Here is an 18,350-nt window from a genome sequence, read left to right as displayed (position 1 = left end):
GTTTTAAACCATGATTATAAAGTGTTTGTCTATAATGAGTAAAATAATGGCAAAGGTGTTGCTGAAATTAATAGATATGGATCATTGTGGTTTCGTCAAGGGTAGGCAAACATTTGACAAAATTGATTGAACATTGATGATCCAGAGGGAAGCAGAATGCAAGAAAGTATCACTGTTGGGTCTTGATGCAGAGAAAGTATTCAACAGAGTAAGCTGGGATTATGAGTTAAGGCAGTGGAAGCATTTGCATTCTCTGATACAGTAATAAGGTTAATTAGGAGGATAAATTCTACTATCCCGGCTTCTCATAGCACACTGTATCCTTCACAAACCCTCCTCATGCCCCTCTCTTTACTCTTATCCAACCTTGCACTCCTAACAGTGCTCTCAGTAGCTCTCAACAGCACTTGCTGCAAGTCTATAAGCCTAATAAAAATGTTGGTAAACTTCTTTACAGTTACTCCATAGCTAATACCTAGAATAAACTACCTTTAAGTGTCAGATCTATCACTAACCCTAAGTCCTTTAAAGCAACCCTAAAGGGCATGCCTTTACAAATCTTAGTCCTGCCTTTGTAATCACCCCACTTAACATCATTTTCATTCTTTTATGAGCCATCCTATTATATCGTCTCTCCTTACAAATTTGCTGCCTCTCCCACTTCTTTGTGCTGCTGCTTTATACTATGCTAACAGTATTTGTGCTTCCTTATACTGTGCTGTTTGTTCTCTCTGCTTCCCTGAACTGCTGTCCTTTCACTGGCCTTTTTCACATGGGTCTTTACCCTTGTATATACTAATGCCTTTAAATCTTTCTGCTTCTCCTATAGCTTCCACTAGCTTTGTGATCTCTTATGCTATTTTATCTTTATTTATGTACAAAACTGACCGTACTCTGTTGTATGCATTCTGCATTATTCTGAATGACGTTATTTTGTATGCTTTCTCTGATATTTTTATAGTTTGCACTATGCATGCTTTAGTTTAGATAACATCTTCTCTTTGGAATATTTTTACCATGTTTATGCTAGTTTCTTTTTTATTTTGGAGCTTTTCTCCTCGGGTCTCAGCTGAAAAAGGGCTATTATCCAGTCAGACTAACCCGGTCAACAAATGTCAAATAAAATATGAGGGATAGGAGGCAACAATAAAAGTGGGACAGTTCCTCTCTGATAAGTTGCGTCGGAACAGAGGAAACAGCAGGGGTGACCTCTTTCCCATTTATTTGCATTATATTTTCAACCATTGTCAGAGAGAACAAGGGACTCAACATTTCAAGGGTATAATTGGTGTGGCATCAAGAAAAGTTGGCTTTATTTGCAGATAATGTTTTGTACCTGATCAAACCAGGAAAGGATATCGGTGTTGTGTGAATATTTTGAGGTGGTTTCAAGTTTTTATTTTGGTGTATAAAATGAATGGAGATAAAATGAAGTTTATACGTATAAACTATGTACCCACACATGAATTAGTTCAGACATACCTATATTTATTGGACATTACAAAATGAAGTATTTAAGAGTATGGGTTAAAAATAATTCTGTTATGGCAGCTAAAAGATATGTGGGAAGAGACTAAACAGGTAATACAAAAATGGAGTAACTGGAAGCTCTTCTCTATGGTTATTGGATAGCAAGATACAAACACTAAAAATATGTTTTGTCCCATTAGTTTTATACACAATTAGGCATATTTTTATCAACCAGTAGAGAGGTTGTGAGTAGTAATAGAGCTGATGGATTTTATCTGGGAGGGGAAGTGGGCAAGAGTCAAGTGGGATAAGTTCTTCTTCCAGTAGAACAAGGTGATTTAAGGTGACTTGATTTGAAGGGATATTTTAGAGCTGCACAGTTAAGGCTGTCATAACACAACCAGAAAGCTACAGTTTGAAGTGGAAAGGGATGATGATGATAATGATAATGATGAAGCTGGGAGGAAATGGGAAAAAATAAGGAGAGAATGGGATTTTGGATGCAAATCCGTAAAGAGAACAGCAGTCATACAAAATATTATATTCATAAAGTAGTAGAAAATATTCTAAGAACTAAGCCATCACTGAATGGAGAAGAGATTCTGCCGATAGGGATGACTGCAATTAGTTGTACAGAGAATTGGCAAAATGGGGCTGGAATTTACTGGAGGAAAATGGCAAAGGAGCCAAGGTAATAGAATGGGAAGAGGCCAATAAGACATTTGGACTGCAGGCTAGAAACAGTCTTGTCAGGGATTGATAGGATTCTCCTATCCCTGCCTCTTTTCCTTTCTAAGTGAAACACCTGCACCGGTATAGTTTTTAGTCTAGAACAGCAGCTTCTGTTAAAAAAAAAAAAAAAGTAATTTAGTACATCTCAAATGTTGCACAATAACTATAGGAGTCAGAGGAGGTTAGAATAGATTGGGAAGGGAGACTGGATAAGCAGTTCTCAAAGAAACATGTATGACTCCCAAGTATACAACAGAGTCTAGAAGAGTCAGGACTTTTGAAGTATTAGCATAGCTATTTTTATACCCTAAGCAGACTCCAAAGAATTTTTCTTCAGGTAGATGGCAAATGTGTGAGGTGTGATGAGGAAGAAAGATACAACTGGGAACATGTACTCTGTCAGAAATACTGGGTGGGCAAGTGGTTGTAAGTATATATTTTTTAAGCCTTGTTGAGCTTAATTCTGGTGGCTGCCAAAAAGAAATTACTAGAAAATGGAAATCAAATAATAAACCATCTGTACTTGAAGTAGTGAATATTGTAATGAATATAAAAGAACTCGAAGTGGGATCTTTAGAAAAGGATAGAAGTAAATTGTATAGAAATATTGGAACTTATGGCAACAGTACGTACCAAAAAATGTTTTGGTGAAGGAAGGCTGGAATTGACCAACTTAATTAATGTTGGATTGATGATATACAGAAGAATATATTTGTAACTGTGGACATAAAATGCCTTGTTTTCTTTATTACATTTGTCTGTCAGAAATGATAATTTGATAAAGATCTTAAAAAAGTTACACGTGGGAAAAGCAACGCACAGTATCAAAACAGACCAGGATCTGTTGTACACTATAGCAGTATTGTCACAGGCAGAATAACTTAGGAGATATGCATATAAATATAAAATACAAGTAAAAAAAAAAAAAAAAAAAAAAAAATAGCAATTCATTGATGGCCCAAAAAGTTCTATAAAGAACTTGGAAACAAAGAAAAAGACGACAAAAAAAACTCTTTCTTATTGGTACAGTGAGAGGATCAGAATAGGAAAGAGTCTGAAAAAGATTTGGAAAGGCTGGCCAAGTGGTCAGAAAGGTGGCAGTTGAGCTTTGTGGCACACAAATGCAGAGTAGTTCAGCTGGATAACAGTAACTCTGGTGTGAAGCATCACTTGGGATGAGTTGAAATGTTAGCAACAGAGCAGGAAAGGAAAAGTTCAGGGGTGGTGTTTGCACCTGGGTTGGTCCAGCAGAAGCGTAATGAGAGGGCATTAGCAGCAGACTCCGTATTGATATGTTGACACATGAAATGCAGAGTGCTGACAAGCCAAAAAAAAATAAAAAATCATAGAAGAGTGAATCTTGAAAATCGTTATTCTCCTCCTTTTTGGTGGGGTGGGGGTTGCCCTCCACATCCCTGAACTTGTGTATAGCAACTCCAAGATTGCCATACCTTGGAGAAAAGGGAATATTCTGAGAAATGGCATGTCAGACTTGGTATGTACAAGTCCAATCTTTTGGACATTGTCTCCGTATTTCAGGACTTGCTGTAGCAATGGGAAGCTGTAGAATATTACATGCAGTTTAAGTTGGTCTAGATGGATGTTGTTTCTGTGTGCAGTGAAACAAATGAAATGTATTCATAGTTAGTAAATATTTAATAGAAGTGCTGTCCATGCAGAATCTACTCCTTCTGTACTCAAAGCTTCCTTCATTGTTTGATGTTTTTCACAGTAGTTTATTCCTTTCTTTTACAGGAACTTTGCTTTGGAAGGTTGAACAGAAATCTAATAAAGCCTTTGCCTGCGGAAAAGTTACAATAAAGGGTAAACGACATTGGTATGAAGCATTGTCCCACGTGTCATATGTAGCACTAAGTGATGATACTGCTTGGATTATTCGAACCAATGGGGATGTCTATCTGCAAACAGGTATGAACCGTAATACACAAATTGTGGTTTGGTAGTATAATTCCTGTTCAATTAATGCTGTTTGTTGCTGTTCCCTGTAGAACATTTAAGAGGGGGGAAATGTGGTTGTGTTCATCCTCTGCTGGTACACTTTGAAACATCATGAGATGCACTGGAAAATCATGCCTAGACCCTGCCCCCAGCAGTTCTTTTCTATCAGTTTCAGTCAGGATCTCAATTGTGACATCATTCATAATGGAAAAAAGTTCCTGTATTTGTTTAAAAAAAATGAAGCTATAGAAGAGTTTGTGCAGCTTCCAGATAATAAGCCAAGACCTGCACTGACATTGTCATTATTGTTTGGAAGGAGGTACGTGATATGACACAAAAGTTCTGAAGTTTTAGCCTGGCCACCCATTTGTGCAGGAGATTGATGTTCTTTGCTCACTTCGTCTCTTAAGATGATGGAAGTCAAATGCCTCCCTTACATCCCCTGATCTTTTGCACAAGTGCCATTGAAAGGTGAATGAAATAGGAGACAGATGTTAGTCACACTCTTGTAGAGGTTAGTCAGTGTTGCAGATAGTTTCTTGGTTCCCATGTGTTGTATCTTCCTCGTGTCTGTCTTTTTCCTTCAGCAGACTGAGACTCCTGAGAGGTGGACCCCAACAACTACCTTGGTATGGCTGTGTGAGGGTGTACGTACAGCTTGTCTGAAAATCTGCTGCATCCCTTGAAGCAGCTACTTGAGCTCTCCTCCAGATTTGTCCGGGCTTGATGTTCAGAATGAGGAGGGCACAATAGGTCCTCAAGCAGCAGAGTTCTAAGGTCATACCATCAATGTCAGGCAGTTGTTTGGCATTTAATGGAACCTTTTTCTCAGAAGTGGCTGCATAGCTTGGAGGAATATGGTCTCCTTTGGAAAGAGCATTTCTGTGTGCCTGTGCTTTGCCATATATCTGTTTGTTTGTGTGCATACATGTTAGGCGGGCATACATAATTATATAAAATAACATGCATTTGTCAAACAGGTAAGTGCACTTGTCCAGACACACTTCAGGCATGACCTGGGCCATAAGGCAATGAAAGATGTTATTTAAAAAGTTGGAAACAACTTAGGATGCATTACTTTACAAAACTGGTGGAGAACATGTCAGCAGGCATTATTTACAAAAGTTGGAGAACAATAACTCAGAAGTAATAATTAAAGCAGATGTATTAGATGCAGTGTCAAGGCTGTAAAAGACTATATTACATCAGTAATGAAATAGTGACTGTTGAACAGATTGAATGTTACAAACATAATTACTTCTCATACAAGTATTATACAGCTGAATTAATGGTGCAGTAGATACCAAGTAGTTAAATAGGAAAGACTGATGAGTAATACTGAATAGAACACTCTAAGAAGTATGGACATAAAGTATCCAGCCTACATAGATTCAAATTAGTAAGAGTTCTAAACTGTAGAGCTAAAAAACTTTTTACGAGTAAAGATATTTATGCCACTGTACGTGTTTGTATGTATGTATCTTCCTCAAAAAAAAAAAAAACAAATTCAAAGTACTTGCACAAATTTATCTGAAATTCAAGTACTGGAACACATTTAAAAAAATACTGAAAAAAATAGTTTCTACACTTTCAGCTACTTGTATATACCAGCTCTGAGATCTTACTACAGTGGAGGAAAGGGCAAATGCCCAGTTCCTACTGTACTGCAATCTTTTAATGAAAAAAAAACAGCAATTTGTGATCTTTTTGTATTTGATCACTTTTGCTAGTCTTCTCGCTGTTTTAAGCATGTGACAGTTTAAAACTGTGTGTGTGTGTGTGTGTGTGTGTGTGTGTGTGTGTGTGTGTGTGTGTGTGTGTGTATATATATATATATATACACACACACACACGTGTGTATATCTCTGTGTGTGTATATATGTATGTGTGTATATATATATATATATATATATATATATATATATATATATATATATACACATATATACATATACACACACACGTGTATATCTCTGTGTGTGTATATATGTATGTATATATATATGTATATATATATATATATGTATATATATATATATATATATATATATATATGTATATATATACACATATACACACACACGTGTGTATATCTCTGTGTGTGTATATATGTATGTATATATATATATATATATGTGTGTGTGTATATATATATATATATATATGTATATATATATATGTATGTAAGAGACAAACATATATAAAATATGATGTAAATGTCTGTATATGTATGCATACAGTATTGACACATATGTAAAACATACTGCACCCGTGTGTGTGTGTGTGTGTGTGTGTGTGTGTGTGTGTGTGTGTGTGTATATATATATATATATATATATATATATATATATATATGAGTATATGTATGTTTTATAGAAACATGATTATGTAAAGAAATATGCAATTTTACACATTTAGACAGTGACTGTTAAGGCTTAAAGAATGTCTGCAGTCTGAGGCAAGGCCGGCATTTTCACTGTAATAACTGCAATGCTTTTTACATATATTAACTAGTGTAAACGCTATTTTAGGAGAGTCTCAATTTCCTGAAATTTGAGTTGCTTTTATATAACAGTCAGCAGGCAGGCATTCTATCATCAATTTGTAATCTTATGAAAGTATAAAATACTGCTTTGGCAGATGTTTGACCTAATTTTGTAACATGTGTCTAAGTTATGAATAAAGCCTTATTTAATTTATTGTTAATAGTTTCAGGTGAGAGTCCTTTTCAAATCTAGTAGTTTCTATTAGAATTTCTGCCAGTTTTCCACTCTGTCCTACACAGTGGAAGCATATGTGAAGCAAAGTGCTGAAATTAGATTTTAGAGTGCTGGTTATTAACTAGAATGCTTTGGCCTTTGCCATATCTAGGTGCAAGCACATTTGTAATGCCTTGAAAGAGATTCCTAGAACATGTATTGGAAACCCTCTATCTTAGATAGGACTGTGGAGAGCTTTTTTAGCCTGGAATTAAGTAGCCTTTTAGAAGCTTCACAATCAGTTAATCTGTAGTTCATATTAAATGTACTGATCAAGTCTAAGATTAAAAGTGACTGTGTTAGTCTTTAGGAGGAATGACTTTGAGAAGAGAGGAAACTCCCATAGGAAGTATCTGGCAGTTAGGCACAAAATAATGTAAATAACTTCAAAACTGCCAGAGTATGTCTAATGTTTTGAGTGAAGCAAGTTAAATTGGAATGGGGGAAAAAAAACGTTGATTCCTAAATAAAATAAGTGACAGTAAAATTTTAAAAGTGCATAGTGTTCCTTCTAAGGATTAATATGAGAGATGAAGATGACGTGTTCTAGTTAAAACAGAAAAGTTGGGAAATCAGGAAATGGGCAAACTGGCAAAAGATCGCAATCTATTAAGTGTGATAAAATGGTAATTTGTGTGTGAGAATTGTGAAGGTCAGTAAATGGAACATGGATGGGCAAAGAGGGGCAGGAGAAAAAGCAGTGAAAACATTGGAATATCGGGTGGGGAAAGATGGAGTTACTAGATCTTTAATAAGCACTAGTACTGTATTTATACTTCTGCTTAGTTTTTAAAAAATATTAAAATTAGGCAATGAGTGTGTGTGTGTGTGTGCGCTACTTGCTCTTTAACAGAAAAAAGTGAATTCTAAATAGATTTTCTTATCAGTCTCTGCAAGTCTTTGTTATTGGAAAATAAAAGTTTTATAATACCACATATCCAGGTGTAGAAAGCAACTTAAGTACAGTCAGTCATGCTAATAGTATTGAATCTCAGTTTTTGTGAAGATCAGGTAGGTCAAGAATAATTAAATGGGCAGAAATTTAGTGCTTTATATCTGTGAAGACATTTAAAATCCACCTTGTGACTACATCTAGACAAAATGAAAACACCCCATTTTTAAGATGTATATTGTTCTGAAGTTGTGCTACAGTTAAGCATTTAATTAAAATGTTTCATAACCAAATTAACTAACTGGTTTGTTAATAAGTAACAAAGGAAAGAGTACTGCTTATAAAATGTTTGCTTACTGACAGTTTCTGTGAGAGTCTGTGTAAGCTACAGCAGAGATTATTTTTACTGTTTGTCTTGTATTAGAGAACTGCCAGATTCTAACAGCATACCAAATGTTATGGATATCTGTCTGGGTGAGTGAGGTAATAGTAATAAGCATCTGCAAGCAAGGTCATCTTACAAGTTCTGCCTGATGTAGTAAAGCTGTCAAGAGCTGAACTTGTCAAGGTCATAGAAAAAGGTTCTAGAGAAAGTACAAAATAGAGAGGACACCTTTTGCTAATGCCTCTTCCCATGGAAATGTATGTGACAAATGTCACCACCTTGATTATCACATAACTACTTTCATGTATACTGACTGGCATATTCTGACATCACAGATGACATCTGAAGGCTAACAGTTCAACAGAAGTAAATCTACTTTGAAAGGGTTTTTTTTAATCCATATTCATCTCCAAGGGAAAGATGAGCTGGGCTGATTTCTAGCTTAGGAAGGGTGATTGATTTCATTACATCAAAAAACTCTTGCTACACTAATCAGGGTTCATTAAACTTTTTCAGTAATGGTGCAAGTCTAAGGTTAAAATGATCATGAAAAGCTCACACTTTCTATACCTTAACTGTAAGCCATTCAGTATATTTATCCTATTTTTATATAACAAAATACCACCTTCTTTCAGATCTGTTCCATCCTTAGAGTACTGTTGTGACACCCGTGCACTGGCCCAGCAATCAAGGATCCTCAATCCTCACCACTAACACCAGTGAGGGGTGTCCACATAGGGGAGGATAACAAATACACACACACACAAACACACATAGTAAAGTAAAATTTCCCTTAATAGCACACACAGATCACAGTCAGTCTGGAGCTGGTTTCTCCCTTTCTCTCCAGATCCCCAAAAGACTTCCCACTGGCACAGCTGTACAGTCCAGATCTCAGCCTAGTGGACAAGCTAGAACCTCCAGCACCCTCTCTGGCTTCTTGTCCCTGCCCAAGTAGCTGACACACACACACATACACATACACACTTTGGTATATGAGTTTTATATGCAAGCACAGGTTCTTCAGCTATGACCTTCTGCCCAGGCTGTAAGATAGTAATCACCGGCACCAGCCACTATCAGCTACTAATAAGGCCCTTATCAAAGGGTGTCCAATTATTACTGTGCAATATTATCCAACTGGTAAGTGTGACTGAACAGCAAGGTTTATTTGGGGTGGCTTGGACATTATCACTGTATACATGCAGTGTACTTTAGACCTTAAATTATCTCTACACAAAGTAGCCACAGTTGAAAGTTTTAAAAATATTTAATAATAAATAAGAACACAAGACAATACTTTTTACTACACAGTGCTAGTCAAGAGTTCAGAGATCACAGGAAATTGCTTAAAATAATGCAGTAGAATAGTCCTGGCATCAGTACAGAAGAAAACAACTAGTCTATTCTTCCTATTTCCTAGCTCTATCTAAGAGAAAACACACTTCTAAAAATAAACTTGCATATAGACCAAAGCAGTGCTGGTGATGTTGGATGTTCTGAAGACAAATGCCAAATGCTCTGAGTCTCTTGTCCTTAAATTGATAACACAGTACTAATGAGTCATTTCAGATTACATCATTTAGTTTGGTTCCCAGGCTAACAGAAACCCAGAGTGTAACATACCTTTTGATCTTGCACCTGGTCAGGGTGCTACAGCAATAAAAGACATTATACATGCAAATTTTAGCAATCAACTCTGGTCTCAAAACAATAGCAAGAATTCCTTCATCCAGACATCTTGGTGCCGAGTTTGAGATCAAAGAATTATGCAATGCTTGACTTACCAGCTTCTTCCAGCAGAGTGCACTGTTAAATTTTTGACGTTCAACATTTAACACCATTTTCTTCCATTTAAGAGAACAAGCCTGTGGCTTATATTAATATTTACAAATGGCAAAAGTATCTACAAAATTCTATCTGGCTAGGCTGACAGCCTTCACATATCTTCACAACTGTATTCGTAAGAACTCAATCAGCTGCAATGATAATCGTTCTTGCACCAAGCCACATAGCTATACTGGAAGTCTGTTTGTGCTGCTGATGTAGCTCCATTTTGCTCTTTTGTGTTTATGGCAGCTCATCCAGAGGTACTGATTACATTAAGTCAAAGATGTGATCTGGTGACAGGTTTCCCTATTGGAGGTATGAGACTTGTTTCTGTAATGACAGATATTACAGAATTTAATGTGAGAGTCTGACAGAAAAATTCTAACTTGCTGTTAAGCGTTTTTGCATTATGGACTAATTTGTTTGTTGACTGATATTTCTTGGCTAAATGGTTGAAAGGAGGCTACCTTAATCATTCAGATGTGTAGGAATGTGACATTAATATTGTGGCCATGTATGTGAAGCCACTTTTGTTAAAATAATAAATCTGAATGAGTAATGTGAATGCCAAAAAAGTGTGATAAGCCTTTAATACAAATTAATGTGATCTTGTATGAAGCTGTAATGACTTAGTTGTGCAGATATTTTTTCTGTGTTTTTTTTGACTCCATGCCTCTACTGATCACTATGCTTCCCCATATTGGTGTTGAGTTAATTTTTACCTCCATAGTGGTCCCAGCATGGAGGTGAGATCAAAATGGGAGACATTATCTAGGCAGACTTGTAGGTGGCTTATGCCCTTGACAACGTGTTGACAATGAAAGGGATTCCCCTCCCCTTTTTGTTGTTGTTGTTAGTTCATAAGTTCAGTTGTGCAGTGCTCGGTCTGAAAGGCCATCTAGGAGCGCAGATTCCTTAAGAAGTGGAACATATACTTTATCTGCTGCCAAGAGTTATAGTTTCTCTTAAAGTACTCCTGTCCATCAGACTGTCATATATGTAAAGATATGTTATTCCAAAGATGAGTAATTTTAACAGTAATGTATTAGTGCTGCACCCTAGTTTTTCCCATTTCTGTCAAAAACTTCATTTTACTATGTCAGTGAGTTTTTGTGCTCCTATATACGCAATATTAAATGTAATTTGTAAATTAAGATTATGAAATCACGAATGCATCTATAACAAAATGTGAATACGTTTAAATGTTTACATATTGCACAATAGTGTACATCACTTAGACGCAGTTTTCTTAATAGATCTTCTTTGAACATTTTCAAGACTTTTTAGTTGACCCTGTGTATATACATAGAATGAGTTGTTGCACTCCGTAATCGCTCTTCTACAAGTTATAAATGTAAGAGTTACGCAGTGTCCATCTCTTGTAGTAACATTCCTTACCAGAAAACCCATGTATTTAATGGCTTTTGAACAGATGTCTTTTAATATTCTTGTCAAGGTTAAGTTTTGAGTCAGTGTAACACCCAAATCTTTGTATTCCATTACCTCTTGGAGCTGGTTGTTGGATAAATATATAGGGTACCTTTGTTTTTTATAGTGAAATACATAAGGTTACATTTGTTGAAGCTGAATCTAAAACCTATGTCTTGTAACCAGTTAGCTATGGACTTGTAAGTAGATATTAAGCTTTGTTTTGCAGTCATCTGCATAGTTGTAGGCTCAAATTTATTATTCTTAGGCATAATTGAAAATGCTATATTAAATAGTAACAGGCCAAAAACCAATCCATGGGGGACACCAGACAAAACTGGTAAATAATCAGAGTGAACATTATGAATTTTAACATGTTTTTTGTCTGACAGTATAGTAATGCAACTATTTATAGTGATTTTTAATTCAGCAGTTACAGATAACCTTGTGCAGAGGACAATTACAGGCTTTGGCAAGGTCCAAAAAAATTACAGAATTTGGTGCGAGTCTGACTGGTCCTAGGTCCAAAGCCAGGTTACCTGATCTTAAAAATGTATTGGATTCTTCTGGGTTGATCTGCCTTTCATAAAACCATTTTGATTAGTGTTGTTAACTGCTAGGCATTTATTTGTTATTAATAAGATCAGTTAAACACCTTTTTCAAAACAATTGCCAACTAAAGATGTCAAACTAGTTGACCCATAATTTTCCATAAGATCTTTATTATTTGCCTTAAAAATAGGAGTCACACTGGAGAGCCTTTCAAGAAACTGGGGCAAACCCATAAACAAAAATTTTATTAAAGATATTGCACTAGGTAGGATGAAGACTTTATTTTATTCAGGGCCCTTATATCAGTTATGAATTTACAGTTTCCAAATTCAGAAATATGTTTAGAGGAAGCCATTAGTATGTCTATCGTAAAGTTGGATAGACGGAGAAATGTACTAAATTCATATGCACTAGTGTTGGCATCCCGAATTACTTCATTGTCATTTCTAATAGTAATAATGTGTGAATTATTATTGTTCAAAGAATTAATATATTTGTAAAATTATATTTTAATAGAGGTGTCATCGATCAATTAGTTTTTCATGCTTTAGCTTAATTTTCTCTCTCAATTTTTTTCTTAACAGTTGTTGAAAAATCTTAAATTTTATGTCTTTTTTTTCTCTTGTATAACTTTACTACTGTTTAGTGTAACATAAATATTTTTGAAACATTTATCAGCTTTTTTGATTATAAATACGTACCCATACTGAGCCTCAGGAATATAGAGCAAGGTGGGTTAGTTAGTATTTACAATTTGTAGTCAGATGATTATAATCAATAGTTCATAAAGTAGTCCTTTTCATAGTTGATGTTTTATTGTTTTGTTTGTTGACTTGAAATGGCATTAAGATCAGACTAGCCAAGTTGGCAGTAAGACTTGCAACTGGTGGATTTTTTCAGGAATATCAGTTGCAACAATATCCAGTAAGTGATTTAATCTTGTATTTGAAACCAACTGTGTCAAGCCAAAAAAAAAAGCAAAATGATGCGAATGTATTCTTTCATAGGTTGAATTTCCTGACAGAGAAGCCCAGTGAATATTAGTATAATTAAAGTCCCCAAGTAAGATAATATGTTTAGTGTCAAGACAATTGTCTAGGTTCCAGTGCTTTTCACTGCCCAAACTAGGAGTGAGATAACACTGTACAAGTCGAATATATTTCTTACTATACATGCCAAAAACTTGTGAAATAGCCTCAAACTCAGCATCTTGTTTTATAAGACAAGAAGGAGTTGAACCCACAGGGTATTACCACCCCACGGGTGTTTTGTCAGACATAATATTTTCATGGATGACTATAAAATATAAACAGTTCAGTTCATAAATTATTCCCTTAAGCTTATCAATCTTAAACTCACCAATCTTGGTCCGTAGGTTTCTAGCATTACAAAAAAAAAGTACAATATTACATGTGACAGACTCTGTGAGTTGTCTTTTAAAACATGCTCAAATTAATTAGTAGAGAGACACAGACCACAATATTCAATTAAACAATTAAATAGACAGAAAAATAAAATGCAGTACAATCTTTAACGCTGCAAGTTTGTACTTAACTCAGCTAGTAATGCAGTTGATTGTAGGTATGTAGCAGAAGCCAAACAACTCGGCTATTGATGGGAATATCCTCTGTCACAGTATTTACATCTTGATTATTTACTCTGGCTGGTATACGAGTCATATGTCTACCCCTGTGGGCATCTTGAGTTGCAAGTGAAATTGATTTGTCACCTTCCAAAAATTCATGTGCTTGAGCATCACTTACATTCTTATTGTTGTGATTTAGTACAAGTTCTGAATTAGAACAGATGTACATTCTTATTATTATTACTTGGTACATCAATGTCTGAGTAGGAACAGGTGTTAAAGTATGAGTAAGTTACTACTGGTTGAGAGGAAGAGTTGTAATCCTGCTGTTCAGCTGTCATGTTATACTTATCAGGGATGTATGTATGATCAGTATGTATGGTGACAGTGTTATCACTTGAAGTAATTTCAGTACTACAAATAATGCTCTCATGATCGATCAGACTTAGCACCTTCAATATGCAGTACAAGTGGTGGTGTTGAAGAATTTTTAGATTTTTTTATAAGACGTTTAATGTACTTTTTTTCTTTTCTTATTTTTCACTTTGACCTATGAGAGAATTATTGACTCCCTGAATAGTATCTGCACAATAGTTTTACTTTTGAAGAACTTGAGGATGGAGAAATGTTTAGACCTATTAAGTTACACAGATCTTCTGTCCAATCAGTAAGATAATCAAACATAGAGGCAAAGGTTTTTTCAAAATAACATTGACAATAAGGTAAATCCGTTATTTTTGCTATGCAAGTCCAAAGGTTTGTGTAGTTAAGGAATTCTGAACTAGGTCCATTTTCAGTATAACCTCTACAGTGATCACATTCAAGAATGTGTTTAGATTTCAGCTAGTCACTGCTACTTACCAGAGTGTTTTTTAATCTTTGACCTACCCTTTCTTCTTCCTTCCCATTATGTCCAGGAGAGTGAGCACCATGCAATCAAGACGTGCTGAAGTATCACCCAGCCTCCACAGCAGCCGAGTCAATATTTCTACTCTGTCCACTCTTTCAACCATGTTCCCTACTGTTTCCTTGGCTTCCACCAGGAATAATTGTGTGAGGAATGACCCTGAGATCTTTCTCTCCCCAGGATGGTAATGGTCATCCCTCCTGAACACTCAGTCATTCGCCTGAGCTGCTAATTGAACGCAGGCCGGCTGGGCTGTAATCAGGGTTTTATCCCCTTTATGCCACTTTGAGCAGCTCACTGAGGGCATTCCTGTTGAGTATGAGTACCAATGTCAGTGCTGGCTGAGCTGTGCCCTTCATTTGAATATATACTTCTACCCATATATTGATGAGGGCTACTGCCATCATCCTAGTCAGTACTGTGCAGACAGCTACTTTCATGGTTGTGAATGATAAACCAACACTTCCTCCATCAAGCTAAATTCATAAGTACTATTCAGGGCATTATCCCTGTATGCCTATTTGTGTGAATATTTATTTTTTATGAAAAGGAATTTGGTTCATATAGAGACATTTGGACACTGTGGGTGTCTACAAACTGAAGCAAATTGTTTCTTTAAACTGGTGTGTTTGTGTGTTGAGGGGGAAAAGCCCTCTGCAGATGTCTAAATATGAAATGAATCATTCCTTTAAACTATTTGGTCTGCATTAGAGGGCTAAAGCAAACTTGCAGCAGTAATCAAAAGTGACATTGTCCCAAATAACCGTGATTATCATCCCACTATTACTTGTAATGTACAAATCTCTCTAACTGGCCATGTATCATTCAGCATTGTACATGTTTTTCTCCTTCCACACATGCATTCCTGTAGTGGTTGAGATAGGAAGAGATGTCACAATGATGACTATGTTTGCATCAATTAATAGAACTTCCTCATCCCACCAAGACCGCACATTCCCTTCAGGTACCCTTGGGCAGGTATAAAAATGGTATGTTGTGAGCTTACAGAGAAAGAAATCTAGGATTCTTGACATTTACTTATACAGCCAGGAAGAAGTAGTAAAAAAAATAAAATGTATTGGGAATGTAGCTTCAAAGGGGTAGAGCATCGATGCAACACGTACAGAGGGTCATGGTGAAAAATTCCTGCATTCCACAGGAGCAGTTATGCAGAAATGGCCATATGCAAGCAGAGAAGGAAGGAATGTATGCAATACATGGGAGCTAGATGTAGTCCATTACCTCCCATCAAGGCAGGCACTTATGCACTTCATGCACAAACTTGTGGTCTGGAAAAAGTCAGGGCTTACAACACAAGTTGGACAGTCTGCAGAACTTTGGCAGTTTTCTGCAAATTGTTATTGTGATACCAGTCTTGTGGAGGTAGGTACAGATCTGAGTACATCTGTTCAGTGACTCCTACATGACACATTGTAAAACGGTGTGTGATGTACCAGTTGCATACAGTATGTGTAGTATGTACAGTTTTTGATTGAGTAGCAAGACCCATCATGTATACAGTATGATAAGGTATTCATTGTTAGACTTGCCACAGTAGCCCGTGTACAATGTACAAAGTCTGCATATGTACTGACAGATTCCAAAGTCACCACTGGTGAGTGTACGACACATCCTTGCCCAAAATCAGGCAAAGGGATATTTGTTCCATTATTCTTGATGTGTATGGAGGAGGGTACAGTGTTTTGATCTTGAACCACTATATGATTAGGACATCAAATTTCAACTTAGGCTAGAGCTACCAAACGTTTAGCATTTTCTCCAACTGGCTGAAGTACCTGATGCATTTTCATATTTTATATCCATTGTTCCTGGCATCCTGCAGTGGTTGTGTTTGTACTGGGGGGGGGGGGGGTAGAAGGCAATTCAGGACATTCTCTTGCCAGACTGAAATGTCATCAGTGTGTGTGTGACAGAGCTTTCACAAAGAAAAATTTTGAAAGGATTGCAGTACCTCTTTCATACATGTCAAGTGGACCTCTGTGTTGTGTTTCAGATGCAACACTGTGATCAAAAGTCATAGGTAATTACTAGGCTAGATGCCCTTGTAGGCCATTTTAAGCCCAGCCAATTTCCCTTTATGTGCTTGAAATAACCTATCCCTAATCTGATCTAATGAATCATGTTGAGTCTGCCTATTAGAGGTTGCTGGAAGGTATTCCCTGCAGTGCACCACCAAGGCACATAAGCCGTCAGCAAAAGGAACATCTTTTGAAAGTCTTTGGCCACTGATCCCATTATTCTTGTTTGAAGTTCCGTAGGTGTATTGCTTTCTCACTCAAGCAACAAGCATCCACACGCAAGTTCTGCATGTTATAATTTAATGGAACTTTTTGAAGTTTGTAGTGGTTATCACTGTTTGGTGAAAATAGACTATTGCTTTGGTTTTCAATAAATGTGGTTATTTAGTTTTTTTTTTACTTGCTAATGGTATAATGATGTTAATTTGATCATGAGGTTTTCCATTTCCTTGGCTTTACATGGAAAAACTTTGACTTTGTGTTGTGACGGAGTTTTGTACAATAGTTGTTCCCTGCATTGGAGAATTGTGTACTCTTTCTTTAACAATAAATTTACATTGCTGACTTGTAGCTCTGTGGGTGAGGAGGTATTTGCATGGATAACACTCAAGTATGCATGTTCAGGGAACCTATGTTTTTAATACTAGTTAATATACAAGGACAGGGTTAGCTTCTCCATGTTTACTTATTAAATCACCCCCTCTTCATCATCCATTTCCACTTTGAACTGTAGCTTTCTGCTTGTAGCATGTGTAAGAACCTTAACTGTGTAACTCAAAAATATCCCTTCAAATCAGGTAATCCTAAACCTTCTTGTTCTATTAGAAGAATCAACTTATCCCACTTGACTCTTGCCATCTTGTCCAGACAGATATCATTCAACTCTTTATTAATAACTATCCACAACCTCTCATGTGATAAGTTTATACACATTAGGCATATTTTTAACAAAAGGGACTAAAACATTTTTACTGCTTGTATCTTGCTATCCATATCCATAGGAAGGAGCTTCCAGTTTCTCAGTTTTTGTATTATCTTTTGTTTGTTCTCTTCTCACATATTCTAAGCTGCTGTAACAGAATCCTTTTAACCCATACTCTTAAATACTTCATTTTAGCATGTCCCCATAAATATAAGTATTGCTGAGCCAATTCACACGTGGGCACATATTTTACAGCTATAGCCTTTGTTTTATCTTGATAAATGTTATATACAAAAAAAATCAGAACTGTCTCAGAATGTTCCACAACACTGAGGTGTCCTTTTCTGATTATGTCACGCACAAAATAGTCAAATTTTCTCAAATGCCGTACAATTATATCTTTGAATTTGAATCCCTCATTTTCTTCACTAATGGTTCTAAATATAACACAGATAACTGAGAAAAGCGGACAACCCTGCCTGTTTCCTGAGTTCACACACAACTTATTAGAGAGGAACCCTTCCACTTCGATTTTGCCTCTGATCCCTCATATATCCTCCTACTTAACCTTATTATATCAGGATATGCAAATGCTTCCATTGCCCTACTTGTAAAATCCCAGCTTACTCTGTCAAATGCTTTCTCTACCTCAAGACCCACGAGGAACAGCAGTATTTTTTTATATTTTTTATATAGTGGAAATGGATGATGAAGAGGGGGTGATTTAATAAGTAAACATGGAGAAGCTAACCCTGTCAATGTTGATTAACTAGTATTAAAAACATAGGTTCCCTGAACATGCATACTTATGGGTCACCATTTTTCTATTAATGTTGTCAAATGTTTGTTTCCCCTCCATAAAACCACATTGATCCATATCTGTTCATTTT

General features: G+C 36.2%; 1 protein-coding gene across 1 annotated transcript in view; it reads left to right on the top strand.

The window, feature by feature from the left end:
* Window positions 1-18,350, top strand: part of TECPR2 (tectonin beta-propeller repeat containing 2) — a gene marked incomplete in the record, with an annotated part of 1,535,154 nt that overhangs the window by 459,924 nt on the left and 1,056,880 nt on the right. Inside the window, 1 exon segment of the mRNA XM_044074534.1 lies at window positions 3,958-4,131. Within this exon segment, the coding sequence (XP_043930469.1) occupies window positions 3,958-4,131 (174 nt within the window).

Source organism: Protopterus annectens, chromosome 6.part0 (genome assembly GCF_019279795.1).
Source record: "Protopterus annectens isolate FY-2018-M chromosome 6.part0, PAN1.0, whole genome shotgun sequence".
Classification (NCBI taxonomy): domain Eukaryota; kingdom Metazoa; phylum Chordata; order Ceratodontiformes; family Protopteridae; genus Protopterus; species Protopterus annectens.
The sequence above is the reverse complement of the archived record's forward strand: the minus strand, read 5'-3'. Positions and strand labels throughout refer to the sequence as shown.